Source organism: Orycteropus afer, unplaced genomic scaffold (genome assembly GCF_000298275.1).
Source record: "Orycteropus afer afer isolate SDZICR_OR568_19922 unplaced genomic scaffold, OryAfe1.0 scaffold00074, whole genome shotgun sequence".
In the NCBI taxonomy this organism is placed as follows: Eukaryota; Metazoa; Chordata; class Mammalia; order Tubulidentata; family Orycteropodidae; genus Orycteropus; species Orycteropus afer.
The window spans coordinates 10,338,865-10,349,078 of NW_006921661.1; the positions used below are offsets into that span (position 1 = coordinate 10,338,865).

General features: G+C 53.5%; 2 protein-coding genes across 2 annotated transcripts in view; one reads left to right on the top strand and one right to left on the bottom strand.

Annotated features, from left to right (window-relative positions):
- NUMA1 (nuclear mitotic apparatus protein 1) overlaps positions 1 to 5,458 on the top strand; it is a 34,836-nt gene extending 29,378 nt beyond the window's left edge. The window contains exons 17-25 of the mRNA XM_042780968.1: positions 37 to 255; positions 349 to 506; positions 1,754 to 2,000; positions 2,847 to 3,075; positions 3,742 to 3,878; positions 4,270 to 4,446; positions 4,720 to 4,836; positions 4,951 to 5,160; positions 5,447 to 5,458. Coding sequence (XP_042636902.1) covers positions 37 to 255; positions 349 to 506; positions 1,754 to 2,000; positions 2,847 to 3,075; positions 3,742 to 3,878; positions 4,270 to 4,446; positions 4,720 to 4,836; positions 4,951 to 5,160; positions 5,447 to 5,458 — 1,506 coding nt within the window. The remainder of the gene's footprint in view (positions 1 to 36; positions 256 to 348; positions 507 to 1,753; positions 2,001 to 2,846; positions 3,076 to 3,741; positions 3,879 to 4,269; positions 4,447 to 4,719; positions 4,837 to 4,950; positions 5,161 to 5,446) is intronic.
- Positions 5,459 to 6,886: 1,428 nt separating this feature from the next.
- On the bottom strand, positions 6,887 to 8,885 carry LOC103197170 (interleukin 18 binding protein). The gene is made up of 5 exons (XM_007941045.1): positions 8,858 to 8,885; positions 8,313 to 8,519; positions 7,595 to 7,718; positions 7,368 to 7,515; positions 6,887 to 7,114 (listed from the first exon to the last, which is right to left on the bottom strand). The coding sequence occupies exons 1-5, from the start codon at positions 8,883 to 8,885 to the stop codon at positions 6,887 to 6,889; spliced, it is 735 nt and encodes a 244-aa protein (XP_007939236.1).
- Between the last annotated feature and the right edge of the window lie 1,329 nt (positions 8,886 to 10,214).

The window sequence follows — 10,214 nt, forward strand, 5'->3', positions numbered from 1 at the left end:
CCACCACCCCCCCTCCCACCCTCTCTGCCCACACAGATGGAGAAAGCCAAGACCCATTATGATGCCAAGAAGCAGCAGAACCAAGAGCTGCAGGAGCAGCTGCGGGGCCTGGAGCAGCTACAGAGGGAAAACAAGGAGCTTCGGGCTGAAGCTGAGCGGCTAGGCCGGGAGCTGCAGCAGGCCGGGCTGAAGACCAAAGAGGCTGAACAGACCTGCCGCCACCTTACTGCTCAGGTGCACAGCCTGGAGGCGCAGGTAAACGTCTGGCTGCAGAGATGCTTCTCACCCTCCATGTTGGACCTCTGTGTCCTCCGTTCTTGCCTTCCTGCTTTCTGTCATTCTTCCCAGGTTGCCCATGCTGACCAGCAGCTTCGAGACCTGGGCAAATTCCAAGTGGCGACTGATGCCTTAAAGAGCCGGGAGCCTCAGGCTAAGTCCCAGCTGGACTTGAGCATTGACAGCCTGGACTTGAGCTGTGAGGAGGGGACTCCACTTTCTATAGCCAGGTCAGAAGCACCCTCCCTCCCTAAGCTTGTTGTTTAGAGTGCCTCCTGGTGATCAGGCTGTATCCTGGATATTGGGGCTATTGAGAGAAGGGAGGTGTGGTCCTTTTGCCCTCTGGAAGCTTATTCTTAGAGGAGAAAGATAAGGAAGAAGAAAGTATGATGTGTGACACTGGTGTGATGCCAGCGTCTGTACAGGGCTCAGGGAGAGAGAAAAGAAGCAAGTGTGAAAGACTCCATGGAGGTGGTCACTCCTGTTCTGTGTCTTGAAAGAATACGTAGATGTGCGCACCAGGTGGGTGGTGAGCAGTGGAAGCAAAGGCTGAGAGCTGCGGGGGGCTCAGCAGGCCCCGGTGCCAGGGGATCACTGTCCTCCCAGTGGAAGGAGGCTGGCATTTAGACTTGATCCTAAAGATACTGAGGAACCTCTGAAGGGGTTGAAGTTGAGGGGTAAATGGTCAGATTTGCATCATAGAAGGATTATTCTCATAGATCATGTAAAGAGTAAGACTAGAAACACATTTATTGTTTTATTAAGCAAACACTTATATGGCATGTCAGATTGCTGCTTTAAGCACTTATCTCTCAACAACTCTCTGAAATAGGTTCTACTGTCATCCTTTAACAGATGAAACTGGGGCTTAGAGAGGTGGTTGCTTGTCCAGGAGACCTTGCTTGTCACCACTCTGCTGCCTCTCTCACAGTCTAGGTGAGAGAAGGCTGAACCAGGGAGGACAGAATAGAGCAGGGGTGTGGTCAGGAGAGCTGTTAGGAGACTCAGTTACTGGGTTTGGTAGGAGAGAGGTAGGGTAGGGATATTGTGCCCATGGTAATGGTTCGGGGGCCGGGGCTGTGGGTGCTCCCATGCACTGAAATAGGGGATACAGGAGGAGGAACAGACAAATGGGCTGAGTCTGGAATATGTTCATTGTGAAGTACTACGGGTATCAGGAGACATCTCAGGACAATTAGATATATGGGTCTGGAGTTTAGACTCTGGGAATTGCCCAGGCTGAGATCTGGGATAGCCAGCCTAAGGGCAGCCATTGGGGATGGATGAACTCAACAGGGACAAAGTGGATTGAAGGGAGGGCTCAGGACAAGGGTTCTCCTTGTTGCTTCTGAAAACTCAAGAGCAAGAATGGGTGCTTGACATTGTCTGCTTGTAGGAATGATTACTTTGGAGCAAAGCAATGGACAAAGTGCCTCCTAGCCCCAGGAATCTCACTCAGCAGGTTTCCTTTCCACAGCAAGCTGCCACGTACCCAACCAGATGGCACCAGTGTCCCTGGAGAGCCAGCCTCACCCATCTCCCAGCGCCTTCCCCCCAAGGTAGAATCCCTGGAGAGTCTCTACTTCACTCCCATCTCAACTCGGAGTCAGGCCCCCCTGGAGAGCAGCCTGGACTCCCTGGGGGATGTCTTCCTGGACTCAGGCAGAAAGACCCGCTCTGCTCGTCGACGTACCACACAGATAATCAACATCACCATGACCAAGGTAAGGCTGCTGGAAGTGGGGCTGCAGAGACTTCTGGTTATCAGCCTGAGAATGAAGCAGGCAGGCAGGCAGGCAGGGATCACCAGTCTGTTTTACCAATGAGAAAGCTGAGATACTAAGAGAGAAAGTGTGTTTAGGGCTTATTTTTGTAGTAAGGGGCAGGGCTGAAATTAGATCCCTGCCTCCACTGAGGCTAGCACATGGAACACTGATCCTGTGCAGGCTGAAGGAGGAAAGGGGCAAATTGCAGTCCGTCGTATTCCTCCCAGCACACCCTGTGGGGCTGAGCTGTATGACGATGCCTGCCAGGCTGTGAACTCAGCGCGTTTCCCTAGCCCAGGAGCTGGTTGGGGAGGAGAGAGGTGGCTTTGGTACAGCAGGGACACCTCTGTGTGTGGGTGCCCTCTGCTAGTCAGAAGTTGGAGAAGCTCTAGATGTCAGTGGGACCGTGGAAGCTGTGGGGCAAGCCTGAGTATTGCTCAAGAGACAGGGGTTTTAGCTCCAGCTCTGCTACTTCCTAGCTCTCTGACCTTGGGTCAGATGCTTGCTTTCTTTGCACCTCTTCTTTAAAATGGGCTGATAAACACTGCCTTCCCTCCCTCAAATTATTGTTTTAATAGACTCAATGGGAAAAAGGATGGGAGGGTCTCTATAATCTTATGAAGGATTCTGGCAACAAGGCCCATTTTTTTTGCCATGAAGTGCAAACTAAGGCCCCTTGCTAAGCAGCGTTGGGAACACATGCAGATATTGCGTGGGCTATGAGGGGCTTCGGTGGGGGAATGGGAGACTTCTTTATAGAGGTTCCCATCCCACCCACCACAACGGATGTATCTTTTCTGCCAGAAGCTGGATGTGGAAGAACCAGACAGCGCCAACTCATCCTTCCACAGCACACAGTCTGCCCCCGCACCCCAGGCCAGCCTGCGGAACACCTCCTCTACTCAGTCTCTACCCTGCCTGAGCTCTGCTAGCGAGGGCAACTCGGCTCTGCTCAGCTTGCCTGGCTACCGGCCCACCACGCGCAGCTCTGCTCGCCACTCCCAGGCCAGGGTGTCTGGAGGAGCCCCTTCAGGTGAGTGGACTGTGGGAACAACCAAAAGTTAGACTGGCAGAGGGAAGAGATAAGATACTTTTTAAAATCCAAGGTTGGCCACCTTGGTACCTTCTAGCACTTCCTCCTCCTTTCTCCCTGCTGTCTCGGCTTTGCCTGTCCTCTAGGGGTGGTGCTGGGGCAACTGGGCTCATGTTAATCTCAGCCAGGGTGAACCAGATATGTCAACAGAGATAGTCTAGTATTCCCAGAATGACAGTGACAGCTTTGCTGCTGTTGAGAGTCCTTCCTGTCCCTTCTCAGGGGGTGATGGGCTGGTGGAAGGACCAGGCCAGTTCTGTCCTCAGAGACTATTTGACATTTGCTCTCTCAGCCCCAGGGATCCCTCTGGGTATCAATTCCTGGCCCTCAATTAGTTTTTCTTGGTGCCAGGCACCATGCTTTTGAAGGTGAGTAAGATGCAGCCACAGCCTTTTCATATGACTTCTTTTGACCTCCCCAGAGAGGGAGCAGTGAGCAAGCCCCCACAGTAGAAAGGGTGTATGCCCCACTCCTGTACCTGCAGCACCAAGTCAGGGGGCGACTCTGGTGTATTGAGCTCGATGTCCACAGGGTAGGCAGAAGGGGGAGTGGGAGCAGCAATGGCTGGTGAGCCCCAACTCGTTCCAACTTCCCTGCCCTCCATAGGAAGGAACAGTTTCTACATGGGCACTTGCCAAGATGAGCCAGAGCAGCTGGACGACTGGAACCGTATTGCTGAACTGCAGCGGCGCAATCGAGTATGCCCCCCGCACCTGAAGACCTGCTATCCCATAGAATCCAGGGTGAGCCCTGAGGTCATCTGAGCAGGACCTGCCCACGTTGGCTCATTGCTTCCTCCCTTGGCATCCCCCTCCAGTGCCACCTGCTGACTAGCTTAAGTACTGGTGTCCCGAGTCTCTGTACCACTGACGGGCGTGACCTTATGTGCCCAGGTGGAATGACTAGCCAGCAGGAGGGGAGCTCAGGAGTGAAGCTTTTATGGGAGGGCAGTAGTAGCTTGGAGAGGTGGCTGCTGGGGACTGTACTTCTCATGTCTGTTTGTCCCAGTTGTGGTAGAGAAAGGAAGGGAGGCGGCCTTTTGAGATAGGAAGGCTCCAACTGCTTCAAGTGTCAGCCCAGTGAAGACATTAACATCATACAGCTGGGGTCCACTGACCTCTTCTTCCACCACAGCCTTCCCTGAGCCTGGCCACCATCACAGATGAGGAAATGAAAACTGGTGATCCTCAGGAGACCCTGCGCCGAGCTAGCATGCAGCCAACTCAGATGGCCGAGGGCACTGGTATCACCACACGGCAGCAGCGCAAACGGGTCTCCTCAGAGTCCCACCAGGGCCCTGGCACCCCTGAGGTGGGTGACTCGGCTCCTTTGTGTTTCGTTCTGTCGAACACTCTGCCCAGCTCACTATGCTTGAAAGGTAGAGTGGAGGGAAGGCTTCGCGCTCTGAGGATCTGATGCAGGGATGGAAACTGGTGGAAGGGAAGCCTCTGGCTCAGGGTTGTGGGGGTCAAATTGGACACAATGACTTATAAATTCCTCTCAGGTCTGAGAGGCCAAAATAAATGGTTTAGGATGTAAAGTCTTCTTACGACTGTCTGCCTATAATTATCCTCTTCCCTATAGTCTAAGAAGGCCACCAGCTGTTTCCCACGCCCCATGACTCCCCGTGACCGACATGAAGGGCGCAAACAGAGCACTACCAAGGCCCAGGAGAAAGCAGCTCCAGCTGTTGTTAAACAGGTTAGTCTAGTAATGAAGGCAGGCCCTCGGGGGCCTTGGTGGTAAAGCCAGGGGTCAACATGCTGACCTGGAAGGCTGTGTTAGGTTCCCTAGTTCAACAGCCCCTCCCCCTAGGCTGACCGACGCCAGTCAATGGCCTTCAGCATCCTCAACACGCCCAAGAAGCTCGGGAATAGTCTTCTGCGGAGGGGGGCCTCAAAGAAAGCCCCACCCAAGACGTCCCCCAACACCCGCAGTGGAACCCGCCGCTCTCCTCGCATTGCCACCACCACAGCCAGTGCCGCCAGTGCTGCTGCTGCGGCCACCCCTCGAGCCAAGGGCAAGGTAGAGGGCCCTCCCCAGACTGCCCAGTGGGACAGCATCCAAGGCAGGGCCTAGCTAGGCCATGGGGGGGGTGGTTAAAAAATGTTCTTCGTCCTAGTTAACTGCTCATTACTGAGAGGGGAGACACAGGCCCCATTCCTACTGAGAAAACAGTGTCCAGGGCCACCTCCAGGATGGTATCCTACTCCTATGGGTGGGTGGAGCGAGATGAGGGCTCTGTGAGCCAGCTGGTGCAGACCGGCATCACAAGTTTTCTTATAATCATGACCATCTCTGTCTCTTCCAGGCGAAGCACTAAAGGGCCAGTGCCATTGAGTGGCCCCACCTGTGTCCCCGACGCTGACCTTGCCTGGTCCTTCTCCTTCTACTGCCCCTCTCAGTGCCTTCTCAGCTCCCAGGCCTGTGGTGGCCAAACCCCAAGAGACAGTGCTGTCTCCCACACCCTGTGCCCATGGGGTGGGGAGGGGTGGGGTGGGGTGGGGTGGGGTGGTGGAGTGGCAGCCTTCAGGAGCAGCTCATTCCCAGCTTCCCCCAGAGTTGCACCGGCGTGGGATTTGGAGTGATGGGAAGGTTTTTAAGGGCCAGGGATGGATCTTTTCTAAATGTTATTACTTGTAAATAAAGTCTATTTTTCGCCCTTAAGTGCTGAGCTGCCTTGAGCTACTTGGAAAACAAGGGGAAATCTGGGCTCTAGGGTGCAGACACCTTTTGCCCCCCTGTTGAGTGAACCATTTCCTCTGAGATCGGTCTCAGGCCCCATCTTCCCCAGGGTGTTCCCTCCCTCCATTTCTGGCCACTGCTTCGGAAGAGCGTTATAGGCTTGTTTTTTCTCTTTCCTGAAGGCCTAAGTCCCCGAGGGAGCCCTGGTGGCACGGTGGTTATAAAACCGCTGGCTGCTAACCAAAAGGTTGGCATTTCAAGCCTACCAGCTGTTCCACAGGAAAAAGCTGTGGCAGTCTGCTTCTATAAAGATTATAGCCTTGAAAACCGTATGAGGTGGTTCTGCTCTGTCCTGTGGGGTTGCTATGAGTCACAATTAACAGCATTGGGTTATGCTCCTGAGTCTGGTTTTGTCTTTGGCTTCTGAATGGCAGTCCCTCTCTTCTCATACTCCCTCTTGCAGAGGCCAAGGTCCTGCAAGTGGAACTTAGGCCTAAATGACCAGATGCCAAAGATGCCTCCATTGAGTAATTTTTTCTGAGTGTTTGAGTCCCTAAAGATACAGTTGTGAATCAGAAGCAGTTTTGCCCTTCCCTCTTCCTTGGTGCAGTCCATTAGAGTGGGAAAGATAGTAAAACATTAAATCCATACAGAATGTGGCCACAGCTGGGATAGGGAAGATGTCACTGAAGGGGTGGTGGTTCAAACAGGCTTAGAAGTATAACTGTAGGCTTAGAAGTATAACTGTTGAGAAGGTAAGGCACAGGGGATCAAATAACCAAAGACGTGAGAGTTGTCTGGGAACATGTTGGAGGGTTATGTTGGAAATGAATCAGAGAGTCCTTGATTACTGGGCTAAGGTCCTCCTGATAGGTCTTGGAAGTTTCTAAATAGTAGAGCAGTGTGATGAGAGTAGGACATCAGGAAAATTAGTAAGGGGATGAAAAGAGAATAGCAGGCAGGAGGAGAAGGAAGCATTTTGGATGAGAAGGGAGTTTGAATTTGCTCAGAGTAGAGGGGATGGGCAAGAGAGAACCAGAGCAGGAACCTTCAGAAGAGGGGACTCCTAACCCAAGTCTAAAGTAGGGCGGGGGTGTGGTGGTGCTGCTGCTGTGCTGTTATGATCATGTGAACCATTCAGGTAGATGGGGCCCAGGCTCTGGTCAAGGTTGCTATCTTGTTGCTGGTGTTGCATGTTGATTCCTGGTCCTGCTGATGTGGGCAGCTGTTGCCCTTGGTGGTAGCTGGAGGGCAGGGCTTCTTGAGTGGGGGGCAAGGTTGTCTTCCGCCCAGCCTAGAAAAGTGAAGGCAGGTAAGGGTCAGGGCCAAGGGATAGAGGGCCATCTTTTGGCACTTTCCTCCAGGCTGTGCCTCCCCTACCCCAGTCCTAAGTTCCTTTTTGTTTCCACCTCAGCTTGGGGCCTTAGGAAATGGTGATCAGTAGGCCTGCTCTGAGCAGAATCCAATCTCTCCCTCCCCACATTAGCCATGTGACCCACACTGAAGCAGAGCTCAGGCCCTCCGAAGCCTTCCCTTAGGCTCCTTACCCAAAGCTGAGCCAGGATGATGTGACGCTGGGCAGTCTGTGCAGGATCTATGAGAACACAGGAGAAGTTGGTGCTGCGCAGGGCAGGGCTCAGCTCCTCCACCACCAAGGTCTTCCGCAGCCAGGTATTGGTGCTCCTGTGCTTCCGGCTGGAGCAGAGGGGAAACAGAGGCCATGAGAGAACCGCGGGAGGTCACCTCCTACTAGCCTCACTGCTGTGTCCCTTACCTGATGCTGCCTTCATACAGCCGGCCCGGGAGGTCCTCGATGAAGGAACCATTGCCCAACCAGTAGAGGATGGGGAAGTGTGAGAATCGGCTGCAGCCAGTACAGGACAAGGTCAACATTCCATCTAGGGACACATGTGACTGTCAGCCTTTCCTTAGAGCAGGGCCACCCCTCTGCTGTGCCCTGCCCTGCCCACCTCCCCACAGTCAGGAACCTGGAGTGTCAGTGCGCACCACGTAGGCAGGAAAAGTCTGTTAAAAGTACAGTTGCATGAGTTGAGAGGCCTAGGCAAAGGGAATTTGGAGAGGGGCCCTTGGTTCACGTGATGATGACACTTTTCCCCTCAGGATGACTTTCTCTAGTGCCCAGCCTCTATGACTCTAGGAGGCCAGACTGAGGTGGCAGTGCTAACAGGCTTTTGTTCCTCTGAGGTGGCCAGCAGGCAAGGCTCAAGGTCTTATGACCATTCCTTGTGTCTTGAGTTCTCTCCAGTCCATTAAATAGGGAGCATCTTGGATGCTGGGCCCCGACCCCCCATCCATGAAGCTGAGTGGAGGATGGAGAATGGCAAGTGCTCAGTCAACCTCACCTGGTTGGTGGTGGGCTACGTGGCAGACGGTGGGGGCCTGGGAAGCCAACCCCACCTTTCAACCCTCTTGCCCAAAGCCCTCCAACCACTGTGCCCTCCAGGGTTCCCAGTGGTGTAATTGCTCCTTACTCAGTGGTACTTCCACCTTTGGTGAGGTCACCTCCAATGCTGGGCATCGCTTAGCTGTGGGGAGTGTTGGGGGCCAAAAGGAGTAGGGGTCCTGTGTGATCGCTGCTGAGGCAGTGGCATCTGTGGTGCTCTGAGGTATAGGCGTGGCACTGTCCAGGACAGCGATGACGTGGACGCACAGGAGCAGGACCCATAAAGGGCTGAGGTCTGAGGACAGACAGTCACAGAGGTCAGCAGCTGTCCAAACTGGCTGGTAGTGCTCAGCATCTTGTGTCTTGGCTGGAGAGGTTTTTACTGTCTGGGTAAGGATGTAACTCCAGCCCAAAGATTCTTGGCATCTGTTCAGGGTGCCAGAGGGATAGAAGGACCCCTCCACCCCCCCCCCAACCCTTTTTTAAATGGAGCCAGAGCCACAGTTGGAGGGACGCTTATAAGCAATAGCACAGGTTGGAGTTCACTTGGAGGCTAAGGCTCAGGGTTCACCACGCACACTGTTCCATTCTACTCACAGACCCCACCCATCCACCTTCAGCCACAAGCCCCACCTGGTGTCCAGTGCTGTCTCAGGGTCATGATGCACATGTCAGGTGCTGGTGTGTCTGGCTCTGTGACAACTGACCCCTTTCTCTGGAGGATGTGGAGAATAAATGAAAGAAAGACTATTCCCCCATCTTGCCTGTGTTCCAGCCATCCATGCAGCCCTCTCCACAGCACCCCTGCCCCCACTGCTGGGTCTGAGCTTTTCATTCAGTGGACTGCCAGGCATTGCTGTTTACCCTGTCCTGTCCATCCTGTCCATCTGTCCCACTTGCTAACTCCTGAAGGGCAGGCATCTAGCCTCAGCTGGAGCTCTTTCAGCACTTAGAAACAAGGCCAGGGGATGACCTAGTGATTAGGTGACAACCCCCTCCCCCCAGCTCTCATTACCATTAATATGACGATGGTTATCTAGTCCAGTCTAACCTGTTAGCAGGATGGAGAAAGTGAGGCCCAAAGAGGGGCCAAGGACTTAACCTTTGTCATACAGGGAGGCAATGCTCTCTACTGCTTCCTGTGGTAGATGAGAATTCAAGATTGACCAGAGCCAGTTCTGGGAAGGGCAGTATGTGTAGGAAATTCTAGGAAGAAATTCTGGGAAAGTACTGGCCTCTCTCACTTTCACTTTCAGTGACATGGTCCTGTACGCAGCCCTCAAGGTTCTTGCACCTTGTGCCCACCTCCTTTTGAACCAAAGCTAACAGCAGCCAGGAACCTTCCTGCTAACTCCAGGCCCCCCTACTCTCCCTATGATGTCAGGTTGGGAACTTTCATTGACCCCACTCACACTCTCCCTTCCTAGGATGGGAACTAGATGCAAGTCCCTTCCAGGTTAATGTTTCCACCATAGCCAAGGGTCAGGTCTTTGATGCTCACCTTCACGCTTCAGAGTAGGCTTTCTGCTTCCTCCTTCACAGTCACACCAATGTTCAAGCGGACAACTGTCCAAGGCACCAGGGATTCCAAGTTGGAACATTTTGACCATTTCAGGCTCAATGCCACACCAACAAACCACATCCTTGCCTTTCTCAGGCTCCCCACTCCCCCAACTGCTGGCCCCTTAGCACCCATCCCACCTGTAAACCCCTGCCCCTTCTCTCAGCCACTTTAGCTAGAGTTATAGGCTCATTAGTAAGTAAGTCTAGGTTCCCCTACCTGGCTCCCAAGAAGCCCTGAAGAGCCCTCCTTTTTCAGAATCCCCTTCTTGGAGTTCCAAGGCTCAGTTCAGCCGTGTCTGCCGCATGTGAGTCATGACACAGGAGATATGCTCAGAGTGCTTCCCTGTGGGAAGTCTCACACTGTACTGAGAAACTTGAAACAACCTAAAGAGAACTGGCCTGAAGGCAGGGGGAGGGCACTTCTGCG